General features: G+C 41.6%; 1 protein-coding gene across 4 annotated transcripts in view; it reads left to right on the top strand.

Annotated features, from left to right (window-relative positions):
* The window catches only part of SAMD12 (sterile alpha motif domain containing 12), a 292967-nt gene that overhangs the window by 138154 nt on the left and 130452 nt on the right, over positions 1-24361 (top strand). Inside the window, exon 5 of one of the 4 annotated variants that reach the window (XM_087962120.1) lies at positions 21548-21911. The exons of the other annotated variants lie outside the window; for them this stretch is intronic. Coding sequence (XP_087818246.1) covers positions 21548-21822 — 275 coding nt within the window. The 3' untranslated portion in view covers positions 21823-21911. Of the gene's footprint in view, positions 1-21547; positions 21912-24361 lie in introns of those variants that run through there. 4 annotated transcript variants of the gene reach the window in all.

The raw sequence follows: 24361 nt of genomic DNA, 5'->3' as shown, positions 1-24361 counted from the left end.
CATTAGAAGGGAAGGGAAGTGCCTACTCATCGTACACAATGATATTGTTCCATCAACAAAGGATACCACTAGATAAATCCCCCCCCCTCAAGTGCTAATAGGCTACATTCAAGGAAATGGGCAAATATGTTAAAATTATCACAGTCTTCCCTCTATGCAACACAAATGGAACACAGAAAAACACACAAATTTTTTTTGTTACAATGAAAAAATGGATTTGCCTGCTATTCTGGTTAAAGAGGTTGGAAAGGATGGAAGAATCCATGATCTGCGTGCTTTTCCAACTTTGTTCTAGATCAGTAGTCTCCAACCTTGGCAATTTTATGACTTGTGGACTGAATTCCTCAGATAGTATGGACGGAAGGGAGATCTCCACATTTTGGGCCTTTTTCAGGCCACAGGTTTCTCTCACTTGGTAGCAGGTTTCCCTTGCTTTGGTGGAGCATTTGGGGTTGCCAGTGACAATTATGGGCTTGTGCATCATGGCTGGCTGAGGAATTTGGGAGCTGAAGTCCACAGGTTACCAAGGTTGGAGAACCCTGTTCTAGAACAAGGTTGGAAAAGCATGCAGATCATGGATTCTTCCATGCTTTCCCAACCCCTTTAACCAAAATAGCAGGCAAAAGCATTTTTTTTTCCTAGATCCCATGGAATAAGTGTAGCACCAAGCCTGGGAGAAGATAAATGCATCTGCTTCCTTTCCTCGGCTTCCAGCCACCGCATTCAGTAGCTGCCGATTTTCATCTTGTTTCACCTGCCTCTTGTAGCACAAGAGAGATTAAACAACAATTTGTGATGTGCTGTCTTACTGCCATATGGCACTGCATGTTACAGTACTAGATGCTTAAAGTGAATTCATCAGCATATTTGGCACAGATCCAGTATATACGGCCATGAGTTAAAATTTGTAGAGCTGATGGGATTATTTATTTTTGTTGTTGTTTCAATGGGTTTAGGGAAAGAACGAGCACTTTTCCTCTTCCACAATATGCAGGTCCTTATCATGCAGCTTAATATTAATATTATGCAGAAAAGGCAGCTTTGAAAGAAATTCCCAGTTTGCATTGCAGGAAAAAAAAGAGAGAGAGAGACTTAGGGCTGTCTATGGGATGGGTATGGTTCACATTACTGGATTTTTACAGGTAGTCCTTGACTTACGACCATCACTGAGCCCAAAATTTATGTTGTTAAGTGAGATATTTGTTAAATGAGTTTTGCCTCATTTCTTGCCACAGTTGTGAAGTGAATCGCTGCAGTTGATACGTAAGTAACCCGGCTGTTAAGTAAAACCAGTTTCCCCACTGACTTTGCTTATCAGAAGGTCACAAAAGGGGATCACGTGAACTTGGGACACAGCAATGGTCATAAGTATGAGTCAGTTGCTGAGCATATGAATTTTGATCACAGGATCACGGGGAATGCTACAAAGGTCGTAAGTGTAAAAAATGGTAATGTCACTTTTTTCAGTGCCATTGTAATTTGGAATGGCCACTAAATGAACTGTTGTAAATTGAGGACTACCTGTGTCTTAATCTATAGCCAAGATAACTTTTCAAAGAAGTTTCCAATTAAGGTACAATATGATGGTCATTCCAAGTATTTGTTTCCAAAAGCGAAGACGGAATGGGAGACCATGGTGTGTGTGTGTATGTGTAAAGATGACAACTAATGATGACATTTGTTCTCTCTCCTCTTCTAGATTAGAAAATAAGTTATAGGTGAGCAAGCCCAAAGAGATCTCAGAAGGTGTCACTTCTTGGTTTTCCTTGTTTAAGTTTGCAAATCAAGCAAGTTTGAGGTTGATTAATATGTGGATACAGGGGTGGGATTCTAACGGTTTGGACCGGTTAGAGCAGGGGTCTCAAACACAATTTACCTGGGGGCCGCTGGAGGCAGAGTCTGGGTGAGGCTGGGCCGCATAATATTATACTTTATATTATACTTTATATTTATATTATACACTAATATTATACTTTCATATCACGGTGGGGGCCACAGGATATCGTCCTGCAGGCCGCAATTGGCCCACGGGCCGCGAGGATGAGACCTCTGGGTTAGAGTGAACCGGATATTAAGTTTTCACCTGGATCACCGAACAGATATTTCAACTGACCAGCTGGCCCCTCCCACGCTGCCCCTCCCCTCCCAGGAGTCTCCACGTGATGCAGGTAAGTTCAGGGTCCGCGTGGAGGCTCTGGAAGGGGGGAAAGTGGGCCTTCCGAAAGTCCAAAAACAGGCCTGTTTCTGGCTTCTGGGGTGCCTCCAGAGCCCGGGGGAGGCTGTTTTTACCCTCCCAGAGGCCTTGGGGAGGCCTCCAGACCCTTGGCAAGATGGAAAACAGCCCTCCCAGAAGTTCTGGTAGGCCACACGCCCATCCAGCAACCGGGCAGCGAACCGGTTTGCTGGGATTTTTGAATCCCACCCCTGTGGATAGGACATTATTAGCAAATTCCTGGGTTTGTAGGCTAAACTTTTAAAAAAGTACAGGGATAAAGTGATGGCAAAACCATTTCCATACTGTGGCCAAAAACCCTGTATGGATGTGTGTACAAAAGCATCCGGAATTGAGGTTGACTGAAATGAGTCTATCCACTCATCCATTCTTGATTTATCAAACTAAGAGCCACACACTTTCTTCTCTCCTTTTCATTGTTTTATTCCTTGGATTTGTATTCTGCCTTGTTGGATTCTAGTTTCCTTCAGGGTTCAAAGTGGGAATCCTGTTTCTAAATGCTGGACACAGGATATTAAGGCAAATGATGTGTGTCACTGGACATATCCTTGAAACTTGCTAATGTAGGTTTCTTGTACTTTTAATTTTTCAGGATAGTCATTTGATGCTGCAAAGCATCGTCCTGTTTTGACCGCTACTTTGGTGTAGTGGTTAATGACACTTTTTAGAAACCAGGAATCTGAGAGTTCTAGTTTTCCCTTGGACACAAAGCTGACTTTGGCCAAGTCACTCAGTTTCAGCTTCAGGAAGAAGACAAACATCACCAAGAAAACAATATTGACTTATCTAGACAGTTCCTAGGAGTGAGGAATGTTGTGAAAGTTCCACCATTACTCATCTTTATAAGAATGTCTTTGGACTCTTAAGCAGATAAAAGTATTGTATTTTTCAGCCTATAAGATGCCCTCATGTTTCCTGTAGAGCAGGGGTATCAAACTCAATTTCATTGAGGGCCGCATCAGGGCTGTGGTTGACATTGGGGTGGGTGGGTCAGATGGGCATGGCTGACTGGGCGGGTGTGACCAACTTGACGCCACTTCCCAAACTGCTGCCATGTTTCCTCTTCACATTGAGTAGACCAGGCCTTAGCCACACTGGCCCAATGTTTCCTCTTTGCACTGGGTAGATTGGGCTGAAGCAACATGGGCCCTTACATTTTCCAGGACAGCCCCATGGGCTGGATCCAACCACATCACGGCCTTGTGTTTGACATCCTTGTGATACAGGAAACAACTGCAATAGAGAGGAATGATAGAGCTGCATATAAGGTAGAGCTGGAGGAAGGAGATGGGCCACGTCTTCTCCTCTCGGCCTCCTGTGTATAAGACACCCCTCGATTTTCAAGTAAATATTTTTAAGAAAAAGTAGCGTCTTAAACACGGAAAACTACGGTATCAGGAACCTGCTTCATTTGGAGATATGTTTGATATTTGGAAAACAAAACCCCTCAAACAAATTAGAAATAGCATAGAAACAATTTCGGTTAATTTTATTTTAGCTCCCAAATTAAGAAAACAACCTGCTCATAAATGAGTGCTTGTGGTTGGTTATGCTGCTGTCAGAAAAGATCATGATGTTGGGAAAGATTGAAGGCAACATGAGAAGGGGACAACAGAGGATGAGGTGGTTAGATAGTGTCATTGACACAGTGAGCATGAGTTTGGACAGACTCCAGGAGACAGTGGAGGATGGGGGGCCTGGGGTTGCAAGGAGTCGGACAGGACTGAACAAATTTGAAGGCAATTAATTTGCAAATGTCTACATCTCACCTTTCCAAGCAGCCATTTTAGGAGGGCACCCATAGGCCTTCAGAATTCTATCTGCACCCCTGTCCTCAAATTGTGTTCCTGTGTAATCTGTGGAATTAAGGTGAGATGGTTTCATATCCAAGCTTATCAACAGTGCCTAAACTGCAGCTGGAAAATTGAAGAGGCCATAGGCTTGTTAAAAGCCACCAAGTGATTGTTAAAGTTGAGCAGAGAACCTCAGCTTCCCACCTCAAAAACAAACATTCCATGGGTTGAAATGCACCCAGAGCGTATAAATCACAAATGCTTTTTAATTGCCTGAACATGTACATCCATCAGGTGGACATATTTACACCCCAGCCTCCTGCCCAAGTTAAGGAGGGTGGAAATTTCTCAAAAGCTTTTCATGCGTTACATCCTGAAGTTGGACAGGAACCTCCCTTCCACCCTTTCATTTCTGTAATAACCATTAGCAGACCATTATTTCTTTACCAGACTTCAAATTAAGTTCTATCGCAGTTTAGTCCAGGGGTCAGCAACCTTAAACACTCAAAGAGCCACAAAGGTCCTAACCAGAAGGCCCCCCCCTTCAATTCTGGAGCTGACCCGAAGTCCGGTTCCCCCACCATAGAGTCTCCTCCTAGCACGGCGTCCTTTTTCCTCTTCCTGTCCTAACCCAAAGGCCTATCAATTGTGGAGCCGACCAGCAACAGGGAGCCACAGCAGAGGGATGAAAGAGCTACATGCAGCTCCAGAGCTGCAGGTTGCTGACCCCTGGTTTAGTCACTTTGACCAGAAAGTATAGTCTGAGGGAATGTTCCAGAGGACATTGTCCAACAAAGATTCCTACTCAACTGTGTCACCTAGACTAGGACTACAAATTTACCTATCATTTAGAGGGGAAAACAGCAGATTGGGGATTACTGGAAGTGTTTTGTTTGAGTATCTCCAACACAGAGAGTAGCCATCACAAAACAGGACCTGAGAGCCCGTTTTTGCTGGCAGAGTACTTGGACCACCATTGGTGCCCCTGACACAAGTGAGGACATGCTGGCCATGCCCATCCTGGCCACGCCCACCCCGGCCACTCAAGGTCAAACACAACTCTGATGCACTCCTCAATGAAATTGAGTTTGACAACCCTGGTATAATATAAGAGTATTACACAACACATTCCTAGTTACACTAGCAAGGCAGAATTTAGGATGCATTAGGAGTAGTGAGGGACGGGTGGAAATCCCATCTAGTATGTAAGTAAGGCATTGTGTCCTTTGAGTTACCTTCAATTTTTGGAAGTTTCATGCAGCAAGTATTAAAAGGTTTTCCATTGCTTGCTTTTGTTCCCCCCCCCCCACTTCCCAGGCTAGCCGACAGCCACAGGATTCCCTCACTGTTCTGACCCACGCCCTTTTCCAACAAATCAAACATAATCCAAAGGGAACAGAAACCTTGTAATGCTTTTACAAAATAATTAGCTGTGCTAAGCACAAACCTTGCCAAACTGTGCGAGGCTTGCCAAAAGATAACAGACAAGAAATAATTTGCAATACAAGAATCTTCAAGTACAAATTCAGGATACTGCAATGTCCATGAGGCTGGAGTTTCAAAACGTTTTTGCCTTCTGCAAAGTACGTTCCTTTCACAGCTGGCTTTTATCTTCTTGAAGGAGGGGCCATTACCTTGCAGCCTTACTCCTGAGTCACCCATGCTGTTGTAGCTGCTCTTTCCTATGAGCAATCCTGCATGCATACGCACTTGGCACAGGCTCCTCGGGAACCTCCTCTTCACTGCTGCCAGCTCCCACAATCTCTGAAGGCAGCAGTCCACTCCCTAATGGTACTGACACCTCATCTGAGTCCTGACTCTCCTCAGCCATCCACACCTGCTACCGGTTAACCACAACACTCGCTATCTTCCACCTAAGCATTAACCAGCTCTGACCCTGTTTCATTTTTCAAGATTAAAAGTGCTGTGATTTCATGCTGGTGATGCTGCATTCAGATCCTTTATGTGCTATACACTCACCATTTTCTGAAAGTCACAAATCAATCCATAGACATATATAATTTATTGTGATTTCTTCCTACTCGTTCCTTATTGCTCCCAAGCAGATATAAATGTTTAAGTTCTTTCCTAAAATAAGTATTAAGGAGCAAACTCGCTGATAAATTTTGGGAGAGGAACCTTCATAAACAGTTGTAGAGAATTGAGATAAATAGCAATTTAAAAATTCAACTTTCTAAGAACTCACTTCTGCACAAAGTTAGCCTTTCTTTTGGCAGAACCATTCTATATTCCTAGGAATTTCCTTTAAATTAACTTATCTTGGATAAAAAGCATTATGGTTATTATTATTAGTTAAAGGTTTATTTTCTTTCCATTGTACCTTAATGACCAACAATCCTTACTTGTATTGGGCCTGTTACAATCAGCGCTAGTAAGCAATTACTTTCACGTGCTTTCTTGCCTTGGGCATAAACAAAATCTTAAAATATCTTAAATCTATTTGTAATACTCTACAGTGGTGCTGTTTTGATTCTATGGACTTTCTTTAACAGTCCTTTTTTCTTACTTTAATTATGCCTCAGTTTACTAACTCAACAGTGAACTTAGAGACTGTGAACTTATATAGTTATTGTATAGCAATTATTTCTCTGTTCCATAGAGATTGGCATTAGCTATCACATTATATATAATAAGGTATATTATACGTACAAATCTATGTAATTTTTTACAGATATGGTTCACAAAGCATGCTTTTACACACAGTTGTTCACAATTCAGTCCCAATATAGTCAATGATATTATTTTTTAAATGTAACCAGATCTCAGTACCATTGAAATATTTATTCTTTCACAGTAGGAATCTTCTGCTTTGATCCTTCATTTCTTCCTTACTATTGTATTTCTCAATGCATTTACCATTTACATTTAATATTCCTCAAATCATCCTCATTGCCTATATTCTATTCTATTGAATTGCCATTGCAGAATTCCAAGTGGTTTCTTTCAACAGCTGAATTATATTTACTATTAACAGTGATTGGGATTTTAATTTTTGTGTGTATTGTATCCTTTTGCCATATTTGGCTTAAATGAGGCTAAATTATGCTTTGTTTCCATTTTCCCTTCACTCTTTGAGTTTAACACATAGCATTCAAATTGCAATAGCTTAAAGGTCTTAAAGGTCTTCTAGTCCAGGGGTGTCAAAACTCAAGGCCCGAGGACCAGATACGGCCCACAGGGTGCTTAGATCTGGCCCATGGGGCTACCCTGGAAACAGCAAAGGACCGGCCTGTGGTGTCTCTGCCAATGAAAATGGAGCTCAGGAGGGCCACGCGTGGCCATCGCAAGCTCCATTTTCACTGGCAGAGGGTTGCAGGAGGCCGTCACAGCTGAAAACGGAGCTTGGGAGCCCATTTTCATTGGCAGAGTACTCAGGCAGCCACAGGCACCCCCAACATGAGTGACATTGAGCTGGCCATGCCCACCCCAGCCAGGCCACCCCCGGTCCCCCAAGTTCAAACACAACCCTGTTGCGGCCCTCAATTAAAACAACTTTGACACCCCTGTTCTAGCCCAAACCCCTGTTCAAGCAGGATTCCCTATACCATTTCAGACAAATCGCTGTCCAGTCTCTTTTTAAAATCTCCAGCAACTTCTGGAGGCAGGCCATTCCACTGGTTAATTGTTCTCACTGTCAGGAAATCTCTCCTTAATTCTACCTTGGTTCTCTCCAGGGATGGGATCCGACCGGTATAACTACAGGTTCTGTCGCTCTGCATCCCGTGAGTGCAATTTACGACCCGCTGAGCTGCCTGGACAGCTGAGCAGCGCTGCGTGCAAGTGCGCAGTGGTTGGAAAAGCCCTTTTTTTCCTGCTTTTTCAGCCGCAGCTGTGTCGTGCAAAGCAGCTGCGGTTGAAAAAGCAGGAAATAAAGGTCAGGTAAGAGCCTGGGAGGGCAGGTGGGCCAAAACAGCAGCAGACATAGAACCAGTTCTATGTATGCTCTCTGTCTGCTGCTCTTCAGAACTACCGGTTCTACAGAGGTGGACAGAACCATTAGAATCCCACCCCTGGTTCTCTCTTTGATTAGTTTCCATCCATTGCTTCTTGACCTGCCTCCAGGTGCTTTGAATAGGTTGATCCTTCCTCTTCCTTGTGTCAGCCCCTTAGATATTGGAGCACTGCTATCATGTCTCTCCCCACTCCAGACCTTCTTCTCACTAGACTAGACATACCCAATTCCTGCAACCGTTCTTCATACATTGTAGTTTTTAGATTGTGATCCTGTGCTTTTAGAGTTTGAACCTGTAATCCCTCAGAAATATTTCTGGATTTCTGGGACATAGAATTTGTTGCTGGAGGGGGTTAATGGAATTCCTCCTTCCAAGGTTGGAAAATGTTTTGTATTATTTGCAGTTGGATGGCATTTGATCCCAATCCATGGAACTGTCATATCTAATGTATATAACAAGTAGTACTATATTGACCAATGTCAACTGAATCACGTCAGAATACACATAAGTCTCCAGGTTGTTTTGAACAAGAATATAAAAGAGAGAGAGAAGCAAATGCAGACAGACAATTCAAGCATTCGTAATTCATTTCAGCCTTACACCAATACATAAAGGAACATCACACCATCAATTACTTCGGTACAAGTCCAGTACTTTATATTAAAAAAACTGAAGTTTTAAGCCGAAACAATAATTAAAGCTGAGCCTCCTACTACTAAAACCTAGATATTATCTCTTTGGAAAGCTATGTAACAGCAATCTTGAGGTTCTCGTTGCCAGTACTGTGCTTGTTATATGTAAGATAATTAGTACTTATTGATAAGATTTCTGCAGGAGCTGTTTTAATTTTTAAATTGTATCTTTAATTTGTTACATGCTTTTTCTTTTACAGTAGCTGAATTGTGTGTGCATGCATGCCTGAGCATGTATGGCTGTGCTCGCCCATTTGCAAATAGAGAGACCTTCGCAAGCAAACACATTCAAAAAGAGAGAGGAAAGAAATGTGCATTTTCTTGAGAACGAGCACAAAGTGCAGTGCAGCATTTGTATGCTATAATGTGCTTTCCCTCCCTTCCCCTCCTTTTATGTTTGCCCTTAATTACTCCAGAGAAATGGATATAGTGTCAGCGCATCCATTTTTTTGGGAAAGGAAAACCAAGGGAGTTTTTACATATGTGTACTGGTTATTTTTAGAACTAGTGCAGATGCTGTTCTAACAGCTTTCCTCTAGGCTGGTCCAAGACCTTTTGCTGTCTGAAAGACAGGGCAAGATAGCGTTTTTTCCCTAATCCACACAACTACAATTGAATGAATTTGCTTCCAGCTAACAATTAAATTGTGCCTTCCAATGGAAGGAGTTTAAAAAACCCAAAATGCATTATGCTCTATAATAGGAAGGAAGTGCATAGAGTCCAATAAGAAGCCAAACATCGCTAGTAAGGTGATTGTTTTGCCTTGCCCACTGATCGAGTTAATATTAACTAGCTCTTTCTCTCCCCCTCCCTCCCCTTCCCTCCCTCTCCCTCTCCCACTCCCTCTCTCTCTGTCAGTGCATATGTGCACCTCCAAGTCAATTTTTGACTCCTGGTGACTGTCTGGACTAGTGCTTGCATTTTTCTTGGCAATGTTTATATAACTGTTATTAAGAATTGTATTATAATAGTAAAATCTAATGCAAACTAAACTATGAAAGAAAAGAGAACAGAAAAGAGTACAAACTGCAAGAAAAAAGAGAGGTGAAAGAAAAGTAAGAATGCAATAAAGAAAGTGAAAATAAATATATATAAAGAAGTTACTTTTTTCATAAGAGGTATAGATTAATTTAGTCACCCCTGAATTTACTTCACTCCCTTTAAGTTAGAAATATTTATCCCTTCTTTCCCTATCCCATCTCTTATCTATAAATCAATCTATAAAGACATCATTTTTTTCAGTTCTGGTTTTAGCAGAAAGTCATAAAGGTTGCCAGAAAAAAAAAACATATTTTCTTTTAATCTTGATCAAATAAACCAACTTTATATTTCTTCCTTTTCACTTCTAACAGTCTTAATCTTTAGTTTGTTCTAATATTGTCGTAGGATTTAGTTTCTCTTCATTTGTCCCATCACACAGAGTTCTTCAAGGCTTTAACACTCTCTTTTCTAAATCCAATAGCAAAAAGTATCCAGGTCACTCTCTTGGTTTCTCATTTATATATCCTTTTTGAAAATTTAAAACATGCCAGTTTCTTTTGTAGATCCAGTGAAATATTCTCTTTGAAGTTATTCTTTTGATTTGTCATTTTTAAATCCACATTCAACACTATCTCTGGCTTCTCAGATAAATTTTGTTGTACAATCATTTTTTTCAATAACATATTTTAGACCCAATCAATTCATAGAAGCAGAGTATTATTTATATCGCTGAGATTGTGGCTACTATTTTCTGATTCAGTTCTTCAAAGTCTCCTTTGGTATTTTTACTGGTATAACGTTTTGCAACATTTTATAGGTTTGCAAATCATTTCTCCACCTAAAACCTGTGGTTGTCAGCTCCACTTTCACAGAGCTGACTCCAGTTCCCCATATGTCTCCTGGAGTTGTCAGTTTTTAATTAGATAGACAAGTCCCTGCAGTTTTCATGGCAGAGTTTTTCAGAAGTGGTTTGCCATTGTATCCTTCCTTCCTAGAGCTGAAAGAGAATGACTGGCTCAAGGTCACCCAGCTGCCTTAGTGCCTAAGGTGGGACTAGAACTCACATTCTCCCAGTTTCTAGGCTGGTGCCTCAACCGTTACACCAAACTGTCCTTAGTCATAGCTTTCCCATAGAAACGCCCTTAATAGGTGTTGCACTTGCACAGGATGAAATATCTATAAGGGATCATAAAAGAAAAGAACTCTGTTTACTTAGAATGGTTGTGTTCCAGCTAGTTTATTTTCTGCTCCATTCGTAGATAAAGCAAAAGTGTAGAAAACCAATCTCATCATTTTCTAAGCATAATCTCATTGAGCTCTGTTGCTGTACGAAATTTTATCCAGCCTGACTTATTTCTAATATTGATACTGAGATTGAAAAATTGCTCAGAGCAATTTACAATTGCAAAGTAAGACAGAAATTTTTCTGCAAATACATATTTCATGTCAGGCAGAAGTCTACAACCTGAGGCCATAGAAATGCATGGCTTCCTGAAAGTATTTAGCACAGACATTAAAAAGCTTCAAAATGGTTACAAAATTGTCATTTGTAATGAAAGTGGAAATTATTAAATATTTAACTGGAGAATAATCATATTAATGATACAGAATTTAATTTTCCCTCGATCTTGCACATATCATGCTCTTTAAAAACCCAGTTTGGTTCTTGGCCCAGGAAAAGTTATGTACCATTCATGTGGTAAATTTAGCTCTTAATTCCAGCCTTGTATGATGGCAGGCAGGAGTGTAATAAAATGTGGTGATCAACCCCAATTTACCTTATATGGTTTCCCAAGAAAATGGGGCACATTCATGAATGATAAATTTGATGCAAAGCATTTATGGAATCACGAGATGCTGTCTTGAGTTTGGTTGTTTTCTTGTAGATCTATTTTCATTATCAAACTAGGTAACATCATCAGTACTAGATGCACCACCTAGCTCAGAGAGCACTAAGGACCCCACAATTCAACCGTGAGCTACAAATATTCCCTTTAATGCAGTGATCCCCAACTTTTTTACGCCGCGGCCCGGTTCCGCATCAGCTGGCGCCGCAGCCCGGTACCGGCATCAGCTGGCGCCGCCATCTTTTGATGAAAAGTGCTTCCGGTGACCTCACCGAAGCACTTTTTCATAAAAAGATGGCGGCGCTAGCTCGTGAGCTTTTCCGGCAGAAATGGCTTTCTACCCGAAAAGCTCACCGAGCGCATGCGCTTCTTTTTTGATGAAAGCGAGCTTCCGTGAGCTTTCTACCCGAAAAGCTCACCGAAGCACTTTTTCATCAAAAGATGGCGGCGCCAGCAAGCCAGCGGCCCGGTAGGACTTGTTCCGCTGGACTGGTACCGGTCCGCGGACCGGTGGTTGGGGACCCTGCTTTAATGGAATCATTGGGCTAAAAGGTAATCAGTCACCGACTATGTGAAAGATCATAGCTTTCATGTCCTCCTTACTTGCTTCTTGAAAGCCCATCTGTGTGTGTGTGTGTGTGTGTGTGTGTGTGTGTGTGTGCTGTTAGTATTTGATTAGTAACTAGGACTCCCATTGCTTTAGTCTAGACTAGAAGCCCCCCGCAAAAAAAAAAAAATCCAGAAGAAGGCAGTGACAAACTTCATCTATATTTTTGCCAAGAAAATAACATGAATTTTTCACATATATTCACCAAAAGTCAAGTTTGACTTGACAGCATATCTTTTGTTACATCTAGTTCACTGGCCTAAAGGATTGATGATTACCTTGCATTTATTTTCCATATGAACACAACCACTGATATAAAAAAAGAGGCTTACAGCTTCTGTATCCCCATCCCAATCGACTTGCCATGTAAATTTCACAGTGAGTTCATCTTCTTAAAACATAGAATATGTTTAACAAAATTAACCTAAAGCTTTTAAATTCTACATCTACTCACAATTATGAATAATTATGTTGCATATATGGCATTTCACCCTTATCCAAATTGCTTTCATCACATTTATCTTGGCTATATAAGTAGTTGTACATCAGTTGTTTTTCCTGTTATCTTGATTGTAAAGCCTCCTGTTTTGCCTAGGATCAGGGCAGTGATCAGATGCCCATGCAATTGTTTCTTTTGGAGCCAGAGACAATAAGCTTACCAGCGAAGAAAGGAATTTTCAACATTATTATTAGTTCAAGCCAAACTGATTTAAAAGCATAACATAAAAAAGCATTCATATCAAACAAATCTCTTATAAGTTGCCAGGCGTTTGTCCCGTTTCCACAGATGCCCTAATTAAACCAGGAGCCTCGAGCCAAGCTTCAAAAGAAATCCAGCAGTCCAAGAATGCTTTACAAGTTGAAAGCGCTCTTTAATAACAACAACAACAGAGATACGCCAAGGGTGACCAGTTTCCACAGTATACCCAGTGCTAGGTTCCATGCAGAACACTCAACCAACCATAATGCCAATTATTTAATGCCAATGTTTTAATCAAAACATGGCACCAGAACTTCACAGCCCTGCTATGATCAGGAGACTGCAAGAACTGTCCTTGAATGATGGGATGGGAACCAAAAGTCTGAGACTTTCACAATGAGAGAAGCTGTGCAACCATGTGAAGATTGCCCCTTTCTCCTTTGCAAAAGTGGGAAACAAGCAGGTTAGCTCAGATGGACCTCTAACTTTCTAGAGTTTTCCTTAATATGAAGGACAAATCAAATTATATCCTTCGAAATAACCATGGTCTTCTTCATTGCCATTACACCAGTGGTGGGATTCAAATTTTTTTACTACTGGTTCTGTGGGCATGGCTTGGCTTGGCTTGGTGGGCATGGTAGGGGAAGGATACTGCAAAATCTTCATTCCCACCCCACTCCAGGCTAGGATACTATAAAATCCCATTCGCTCCCCACCTCACTAACCTGCTTTCCAGCTCTGTTCTCCTGTGCAGGGCAACAAAAGAAAACCCAGCCAATCAGCTGGGACTCAGGAAGCAGATAATAGATGGGGCGGGGCCAGTCAGAGGTGGTATTTGCCAGTTCTCCAAACTACTCAAAATTTCTGCTTTCGGTTCTCCAGAACTGGTCAGAACCTGTTGAATACTACCTCTGCACAACACCTCTTCCTTCTCCTCCTCCTTTCAAGACACATGTTTATAACCTCCTTAATATAGAGAAATTTAGTGGATAAAAAGTGATCCCTTTTGGGGGCAAAATGCCTCTTTCTGCTTCAGTTGGAGTAATGCTTGACTGGTACACTCTTGCCAAGAACTCTCACTAAAGGGAAAACTGCAAGACATGGAAGAAATGTCAACCTTGACCTTGACTAAACATGTTTTTTTTTTAAGGTTGTATTAGTAAAATATTGATTGTTTGACAACCCGTGAGATATCTAAGTTGCAAGCATTTTCTCAAATTTTGAGCATGGCTGCGTTGTGGAGCTGTGGGATTAGGAGCAATTCTTACACTGATGTGGAACACAACATGCAAATGCGACCTTCACGTCACATCATCTTCCATATGGTGACCTTTCGGATTGTTGAATGCTGCTTTTCATGCAGCTCTTTCTTTGCCGTTTTTCCATTTGGTTAAATGTGTCCAATTTCTTTAGCTTTCCCTCTTGGCTTCGTGCCTTTGATAGCACGGTCTGTAACCAACAAACTCATGATTTTCTGTAACAGGAATCAGACTTTATATACGAAAGGGTTAAAAGGATAAAACCACAGCGAGCTCTGAAGCTACTTTTAGCTTATTTATTTTAAGGCTCCATCCAGCAAACTCCCTCTCCTCCTCCCCCCCCCCAAAAAAAACACATTACAGTTTTTAAAACTGTAATAAAAATTATAGGAATGTTAGCAAGCATCCTCGTTAATATCATTTGACAACAATGCAGTGTCAAACTGTCTGGGATATATTTATACAATGCATAACCTAGTGTTACAGTAAGTACTGGGACTTTAACCACGTGATTTTATAATTAGCTGGTAACAACTGCATGTATATTAGAAAGACCTGTTGCAATGCCATCAATTAAATTGATGGCAGTTCTCGCTCCAGGTTTTGAGAAACCCTTGGGCAAGATGCATTTGGTGGTCTTCTGTATCAGCTTAGTTCACACACACACACAGTGATATTGACACTGTACATTTATGTGAGCTCTCCCTTCGAGCCCAATCAACACAGTTGACCAGAGAGTAAACAGCCAACTGTCGAGAAACTGTGGCTTCCTTTCCTTCAACCTTTTTCCTCTAATCACTTGCACAGAGAAGACAAGCAAAAAAACAACAACAGGAAAACAAGCAACAATGTAAGGAGTGTTCTGAGATTAGCAACCCTTCTGGCACAAGAGTAGATTTCAGCCGATGCCCAATTTTGCACGTCAGCTCTGACGGAGACAAATATTTTAAATTATTTCACTTTTGCCATACACCCATCTGTGAGAGACAGCTTTTGTAAACAAACACTTTATATATCTACCAGGTATAGATTGAACAGGTTGGAAAGACACTTAAAAATATCGGGTGGCAAATATTAATGGTTTTTATATCCTATGTCATCCTACCTGTCCAAATGCAGTTGGCAGATAATACTCGATGTGCCAACAGCTCCTTCTTCCCTGAGCTGATGGCAACCAATCGCAGTAGCAATGAAACACCCTGTTCTTCGGATTCCAGCACTGTCAAAGGAAACAATTTAACCAAAGCTGAATAGCTGAGGATGCTTAAAGAGGCAACTGCAGATGCCACTCCTTTGTGAACCAAAGTTTGGGATCCTTGGACTGGTGCCCACACAGATATTTGGAAGGGCCAGGAATTGATCTGTAGAAAGGGCAGAGATAGGAAGTTGCTATAGGAACAGTTCCAATGTACAGGTAGTCCTCAACTAAAGACCACAATTGACCCCCAAAATTATGTTGTTAAATGAGACGGTTAAGTAAGTTTTACACCATTTTTCAACCTTTTTTTTTTGCCACAGTTACTAAATGAATCCCTGGAATTGTTAAGTTAGTCACACGGTTGATAAGTGTCTTCCCTTGCTTGTCAGAGGGTCACAAAAGAGGATCATGTGATCCTGGGACACTGCAGCTGTCAAGTTGCCAAGGGTCTGAATTTTGATCACATAACTGTGGGATGCTGTATGTGTGAAAATGATCATAAGTCCCTTTTTTCAGTGCCACTGTAACTTTGAACAGTCACTAAACAAATGTTATACTTCAAGGACACCTGCACTAGTAAGGTGGGGAACCAAAGCAAATGTGGGTTAGGGGTCCTAAACTCATATCCCCCCCCCAGTCACTTATAAACCAGTGGGGTTGATAAATTCCTGAAACACTCATGGTTGGATTAATAAGTTCCTGCAACACTTACGCCCCTGGCATTTCTAGGATGCAGAACAGCAAAAGATTAACTCTCCTTGTTAAAATGAGAAGTGCCCAGGGGATGCTCAAATATTCTCAAATTTGTGACCCTTGACATCAGAGGTGGTATTCAGCAGGTTCTGACCAGTTCTGGAGAACCGGTAGTGGAAATTTTGAGTAGTTTGGAGAACCTCTGACTGCCCCCCCCCGCCCCCATCTATTATCTGCCTCCCGAGTCCCAGCTGATTGGCTGGGTTTTCTTTTGTTGCCCTGCACAGGAGAACGAAGCTGGAAAGCAGGCTAGTGGGGTGGGGAGGGAATGGAGATTTTACAGTAACCTTCCCCTGCCACACTCACCAAGCCACACCATGCCCACCAAGCCTTGCCCACAGAACAGGTAGTAAATTTTTAGAATCCTACTACTGAAGATCATCCTTTAACTTTCACACTGTACCTAAATCTGGTGTCTTTCAGACTTCAGTCTCTGTCTTTCTCTCTCTCTTGGATTTTATGGTATTAGAATACAGAGGTGACCACATAGGAAAAAGGTCCATCAGATAATCCTGCTGTAAAGCCAATAAGCTTCCTACAGGATCTCTATTAAGAGTTAAGGAGAAAAAGATTGAAATAGCTTGGCTCACTGTCCACATTTTTTTCTCCTTTACAAATAATGCACTGTTAATTATCCATTTATAACTAACATCAATTATTTAACTTTATAAATATTAACACCATCCTCAGTATGACATTCTTATCAGTATTTGGTTAAAGAAGAAGGTGATGTAGGATCTGTAGGTTTGTGGAGAATTGCACATTTGTTCAGAACTGAAGAGTAAACTAATATTTTCATAAGGATTGGGTCGTAGTTTGGTGAACCGGTAAATACCACCTCTGACTGGCCCTTCCCCCATCTATTCTCTGCCTCCCGAGTCCCAGCTGATTGGCTGGGTCTTCTTTTGTTGCCCTGCAGAGGAGAATGGAGCTGGAAAGCAGGTTAGCGAGGAATGGGAATTTTGCAGTAATCTTCCCCCAGGAGTGGGGAAGGAATGGGGATTTTGCAGTATCTTTCCCCTGCTACACCCACCAAACCACGCCCACAGAACCAGTAATAGAAGATTTTGAGGCCCACCACTGCTTGACATGTTAACACCAGGTCGATAAAAAGTAGGACCTGTCTGATTCAAAGAGGTTGTGCAATCTACCAAATAGAAAGACAGGCCATACACATCTGTGGCTCCCTTTGAGTTGAGGGAGGGCCCTGGTATTTTAAGCTCTGGAATGCCTCATTGCTGCAGGAACCCACTCTCAGCCCACGTGGTGTTCAATTCAAACAGCAGAGCACACAAGACAAGGATTAGTGCTTTAGTGCTCTCTTTTGAGGGAGGGAGCCAAAGAACAGATGCTATTTTTTGCCCACTAATGTGCCGTTTTTCTTCTCTGTTTATTTAATGCAAAGACGGGTTTGGTAAGTTAATTGCTCTGCTGCTGTTTGAACAATGCCACTCAGGAGCTGAAAGTAACACAATTCTGGTTCTCCCCCATTTTTTTTCCTGTGGGGGAAAAAAAGTTTGACCGTAAATATAATTCTCCTTTCCGTGAGATAAAATACCGTGCTTTCTCTTACAGAGGGGCATCTACAGGCTCAAAAAACCGAAAACAGATTACACTTGATGCTTAATATGATATCCTAAAATGCAAAAAAAAAAAAACATTTTGTTCTTTTTCAAGCATCGACAGAATAGAACAAAAATACAGATGACCATTAGCATTCAGGCATTTCCTCCCCCCTCTTGTTCTACCAGTGTTCGTGAATGGGGAACGTGAGCAAGTCTTAATTCAGATTCTGTTGTTGTCAACAACTAGACACAAGAACAGTTTTCCCCCGAAAGCCATCACTCTGATAAACCAATAATTCCCTCAACCCTGTTCAACTATTACAAAGTCTGCACTACTGTTAATCTTGTCATCACTCCTTACCACCCATCCCCTCCCACTTGTGACTGTATGACTGTAACTTTCTTGCTTGTATACTTACGATTTATATTGACTGTTTCCTAATATGATTCGATTGCTTATTGTGCCCTATGACTATCATTAAGTGTCGTACCTTATGATTCTCGACTCCTGACAAATGTATTTTTTTCTTTTATATATACTGAGAGTATTTACACCAAGACAAATTCCTTGTGTGTCCAATCACACTTGGCCAATAACGTATTCTATTCTATCTATTCTATTACTATCTTTTCTTTGAGTCTGTTTGGTTTCTGATAAATCTGACAAGATATATGGTCTGGAGGCAGTGTGCAATAGCCAGTGTGACTTCTATCCTAGAGGTTCCCTTGTTGAACAAAACAAAAAACAAAAAAACCTAGACAATTGCCCTCTGTTTGTATCTCTGCGTATCAGCTGACATGATTACCATGGTCGAAGCATGTTAGAACAATTCTGAGGAGTACTTTTAAAAAGCCCTTGACGTTTTTAATACGCAGCTACCACTTCCAAAGATCATGGCTCACATTACCCACTTCTATATACAACTGCTTTCTTTATTTCATTTTATTTATTTATTTGTCAAAAGCTTACAATACAATAGAAATAAGAATAAACATAAGTTTAAATATAAGAAATAGGAACTAATAATTGGGGACAATAGGACAGGGACGGTAGGCACGATTGTGTGCTTATGCACGCCCCTTACAGACCTCTTAGGAATGGGGTGAGGTCAATAGAGGTTAGTTTGAGGATAAAGGAGTGGGGGTTTGAGCAGGTGACAATAGAATCAGGTAGTGAGTTCCAGATATTGACCACTCTGTTGCTGAAATTGTACTTCCTGCAATCAGGTTTGGAGCAGTTTACATTTAGTTTACATCTGTTGTGTGCTCTTGTGTTGTTGTGGTTAAAGCTGAAATATTAACTGGTAAGACATTGTAATGTACGATTTTATGTACTATGCTTAAGTCCAATCTTAGTCAGCGTAGTTCAAGATTGTCTAAGCCTAGAATCTCAAGTCTAGTGGTGTAGGGTATTCTGTTGCGAACAGAGGAATGTAATACTCTTCTGGTAAAATACTTCTGGACTCGCTCAATTGTATTTATGTCTGATATACAGTGTGGATTCCAGACAGCAGAGCTGAATTCAAGTATTGGTCTAGCAAAGGTTTTGAATGCTCTAGTTTGCAAATCAATATTACCAGAGGAGAAGCTTCATAAAATTAAATTTACAACTTAAAGCCTTTTTGGCAATACTATTGCAGTGAGCTTTGGCTCAGGTTATTCATTATGACCTTTCTACTCTACTTTGAGGCTTTTCTTGTACCCCAGAAGTTCCAGGTTTTGAATTTGAAGATTTTCATTGAATTGATGCTTTTCATCCTCAAATGGAAACAGTCCCGTGATTATCAGAGGATGTGGCGGACTGTGCAGCTGAGTAGTGGGGGAGGGAGCATGTCAGCAGTAACACCACAGCCTGCTAGGAAGGACACAGCATATTCCAGAGAGAGGCCCAAGACAAGAGACTGTGCAGTCCTGAACTGGAAGGGTTTGGAAGAAAAAGGTTCAGGGTAGTAGTCCCAAAGGTGCTTATTTTTTCAAGAGGCAACTGGAGTTTCTGGTTTTTCTTTGAAGACATTTCATTTCTCATCCAAAATTATGCTTCTGAGTATTTTCTGATATTCTGATACTCCATAGACATTCAGGCATGCATTTTGGGAGGAATATTGGAAAAGCTCAGAAGGATCTTCAGCCAACACAACATACGTGCACTCTTCAAACCCAAGAATACAGTGAGGCAGAAGCTTGTCCACCCCAAGGATAAAACACCCAGACACAAACTGAGCAACGTGATATATGCAGTGCAATGCAGTGAGCCATGCGCAGGTCTGTACATTGGGGAAACAAAGCAACCACTTCATAAATGCATGGCACAAGGTAGGAGAACAAACCCATCAGGATTAGATTCAGCAGTCTATCTTCATTTCAAAGACAAAGACCACTCTTTTGAAGACAGCAAAGCCCATATTTTGAACAGAGGAGGCCACTGGTTTGAAAGACAGGTCAAGGAGGCCATCTATGTCAAAATTGATCAGCCTTCTCTCAACAGAGGGGGAGAGATATCGCATCATCTATCTCCAGTCTACAATACAATCCTTTCAGCAGTTCCAAGTAGGCTCCATGGTCATTTGCATTACCCAAGTGACCCTGACGACATAGATAAACCTACAAGTGGCCTTAGTGACTTGCTAAAAGAATGCAAATGATCAACTGTCTGCAAGGAGGATAAATTCTTCATTCTTCACCATCCAGTCAGAGTAGAAGGAGCTTTTTTTGATAAGAAGTGAAACGTCTTCAAAGAAAAACCTGAAAGTCCAGTTGCCTCTTAAGAAAAAACCTTTTGGACAACCATGGTCTGGATGACTTAGAATCTTCATAAATCTTCAGGGTAGCCTCCTTCATCTTAGAATCTTTCGAGGTATATCCCAAGGATGTTTTTTTCAAAAGGCGACTTCCTTTGTTTTTCCTTGAAGACGTTTTGCTCCTCATCCCATAAGCTGCTTCAGTTGAGAACCAAATAAGCTTCTTGAATGAGAAGCAAAATGTCTTCTGAGAATCTCCAGTCACCCCATAGATACTCCCAGGGTATCTGTTAAGTTAGAAGCTTTATTGCAACTCTAAAATAGGCATAGGAATGCTTTTTGAGTTGACATTTATGGCTTTAATCTAGCAAGATTCTGACTATTAGGTGTATGAGCCACAGTGGCATAGTAGTTAGAGTGCAGTACTGCAGGCAACTTCTGCTGCCTGCCGGCTGCCTGCAAAGTTCAAATCTCACCAGGCTCAAGGTTGACTCAGCTTTCCATCCTTCCAAGGTGGGTAAAATGAGGACCCAGATTGTTGGGGCCAATATGCCGACCCTGTAAACCGCTTAGAGAGGGCTGTAAAGCACTGTGAAGCGGTGTATAAGTCTAAGTGCTATTACTATTGTTAGGTGCAAGCAAATAAAGAGCTGGGCTCATGTGGATCTCACTGTGTTAATTCTAGGGCTTGCACCTTACAAAGATAATGGTACAAAGTAGCCAATGAACTACTGAAATAACATGAAATCAAGAGACTTCTTTTGAGGCGTTGGCACACGTTTCAAGCAATGATGGGATTAAAATTGTTTTGCCACCAGTTCGGTGGGTGTGGCTTGGTGGGCGTGCTTTGCCTAAGGCAGGCGCACAGCTTTTCCTACACCAGCTGAGACCTGCAGTGCCAATCTGTTGAGAGGATAAAGAAGAGAAAGGCACAAGGTTGGATGGGAGGGCCGGTCCTGTGCTTTATTCTTCTTTTTCCTCTCAGCTGATTGTCAGAGGATTTTTTTTCCTCCTCTCAGGCTGACCGTTGGCTTTTGTTTTACTATCAGTTCGGCCAAACCAGTCCAAACCGGTAGCATACCACCATTGGTTTCAAGGAAAAAGGGGATGGCATGGTTTTCAAGATATTTCTTTGATCATGTGCTTTTCTGGGCTTATCCAACATGATGACCTTGGACAATTATCTGATTTCTCATTTTTCTTTCAGAGTCAGTTGGGTGTTGCGGTTACACCAAGGCTAGAAATGCAGAGACTGTGAGTTTTAGTTATGCCTTAGACGTGAAGCCAGGTCTTTGCACCAGTCATTCGTCCTCAGTTCTTGGCAGAGGCAAACCACTTTTGAAAATGTTACCGACAAGTTGCATGGATTTGTCCAGGCCAGTGGTCTCCAACCAGTGGTTCGGGGACCACTGGTGGTGCACAAGAAAATTTTGGTGGTCTGCAAAGAAATGTCACCCCCAAATCACCCCCCAAAGCAATTAATCCAGGCTGCTCAGGAACACAAGACTGCGCTGCCCACATGGCCCACAGGAACACAAGGCTTGCATCGTTTGCATTGCAAACAACATGAGGTAATGAGGGGAGGGGGGAAAGGGTGGAGGGGGGAACTTGCCGCACCTGCCCCACACACCTGGCCTGGCCACCAGGCTGCTTCTTTCTGCTTCTTTCTTCTTCTGCTTTTGGCTGCACGCAAGGAAAGCAGCAAAAGTCTTTCCTTCTCTCCCCCAAACTCTTCCAGAAATGCGTCTTTGGGACCATGCAAGGCATCCTGCTCCAAGAGGCTGCGTCATTCTGGTGGAGTTTGGGGGAGAGAAAGAAAGACTTCTGCTGCTTCTGCTGCTTTCCTTGCATGAAGCCAAAAGTCTCTCTCTCCTCCCACACCTGAGAATGGAACTGGAGACATTATCCTGCAATCCCAAATAAAGAATGACCGATCGGTAGGAAAACGGGGTGGGGAATTTTCCTGCATAGTTTTTGGGGGATTTTCCCAGGGTCTCTGGTCCGCGAGATTTAAAATTATGAGTTTGGTGGTCCCTGAGGTCTAAAGGTTGGCGACCCCTCGTCCAGGCAGTCCCCGGGAGCTTGGTTTTTTTGCCTTAACTTGAAGCCCTAAATAAAAAATGTAAATAAGAAAATATCTAGCTTTAGATCAAATTTTGGGACTTCTTTTGTGCAAAGCCATGATCTATTTTTCCCTTACCTAAGGATGACAAAAATCATACATGTGGCTCTCCAGTACGGATAAGACTTTCACAGCTTTTAATATCTATAGTGTTGTAAGACACGATTAGCCAAATGGCTGTTGCACCAGGTCAAAAAATAGAAACAGATGTTTGCATGTCAAACGCTCACTTTACATTTGTTTGGCATCGATGTGAGGATAGCGAAAGAGTTAATTTATTTTGCTATCAGGTTTTTTTTTCCCACCTTTTGAAAAAATGATTTGACACAGTCTGGTAGTGTGCTGCTATTGAAAAATGGAAGCACCAGGTGCAATTAAATAAGATCACACATTTCATTCTCTCTTTAATTTCACATTGGTCTTCAGCAGCTGTATCCTCCAGCTTTTCTGCAGTTAGAGAGCGGCACTGAATTAAAAGCAGACCTTTCATCACACTGCATGTTCCAACAACTGACTGTTGATCGGATTTGTTCATGGACTAGGTCTGTAAAACTCCCCATGCACCTGTCCAGGTTGAAATTTGAGGCATGAAGTGCTTTATTATCTTAATTAATGATAACAAATTGGTGTACTTCGACATGAATTCTGTCACTCCTAAGTTACTCACATCCATAAGTGATGATGATGATGATGATGATGATGATGATGATGATGTTATGATGTTATTCATTCTGTCATGTCTGACTCGTGGTGCTTCTATGGGCCTGGTCTCGCCACATCTTCCCTTGAGTTGTTCTATGCTCTGGCTGATGTCAGCTTTGATGGGGTCCAGCCAGGGGTGGGATTCTACTGGTTTGGATCAGTTCTATAGAACCGGTTGTTACGATTCTGCACAGTTCGGAGAACCAGCAAATTGCACCACTGGCCTGAGAGCAGAGCTGAACCTTCCTTAGGACTGAAGCTTCTATTTTTCAGTGCAGACTCAGGCGGCAGATTGCAGAAAGGTAAATCTGCAAGTGACACTGTGATTCTGCAAGCAACTCAATCTGCCTGCCTGCTTTGCCTCATTTGGGATAAAAGTTGCTCTTTTTTTAAATAAAAAATTCAACATTTACATAAATATTTACAATATTTACATACAAGCCATGCCCAGCCAGTCACATGACCACCAAGGCACGCCCAGTCAGCAAGCCAGACCACCCAATCACATGACCACCAAGCCACACCCACAAATTAGGGCACGCCCACAGAACTGGTTGTTAAGAAATTTGAATCCCACCCCTGGGTCCAGCCATCTTGTTCTTTGGTGCTTTTACCGCTAACACTTCCAAACATAATTGCTTTCTCCAGTGAATTCTCCGCCATGACATGGCCAAAGTAAGTGAGATACGATTTTCGGGCATAGCCCACACAATCGTAAGCATATTGTTATCACCAGTAAAGAAGGTTGCATTTTAAAAGAGGTTAAAAAAGCTGGTGTTTGATAGATTTTAAAAGTATTCCGTTTTGTTCTGTGCTCACTTCTCTTTGTGATCTGGTGGACATAATTTTCTTTGGATTGCCTCTGACTAAGTGCTTTGAGTTCTTACAAGCTCATGCTTATTGTCATCTCTGGAAGTATCTAGGTGCCTTGTATTCTGTCAGTCTCTTTCTCAATTTTCTTCAAGTTTTCCCACCACCAATTGTTTTTTTTTGGGATCCAGAGACAATAATCAGACCAATAAAGAGATTTAAAACTTTATTATTAGCTCAAGCAAAGGGAGTTAACTTCATAATATAAAAAGTATACATAATAAGCAAGAGGACACCCAAATCCCTTATAATCTGCTAGGAACTCTTTAATAACAACAGCAGATCTCTCTATGGGTAACCAGAGATGGTAGGTTCCAATGTGGAAGT

Source organism: Notechis scutatus, chromosome 3 (assembly GCF_049901735.1).
Source record: "Notechis scutatus isolate UNSWTSFEM ecotype Mainland chromosome 3, rNotScu1.2, whole genome shotgun sequence".
NCBI classification, from domain to species: Eukaryota; Metazoa; Chordata; class Lepidosauria; order Squamata; family Elapidae; genus Notechis; species Notechis scutatus.
The sequence above is the reverse complement of the archived record's forward strand: the minus strand, read 5'-3'. Positions and strand labels throughout refer to the sequence as shown.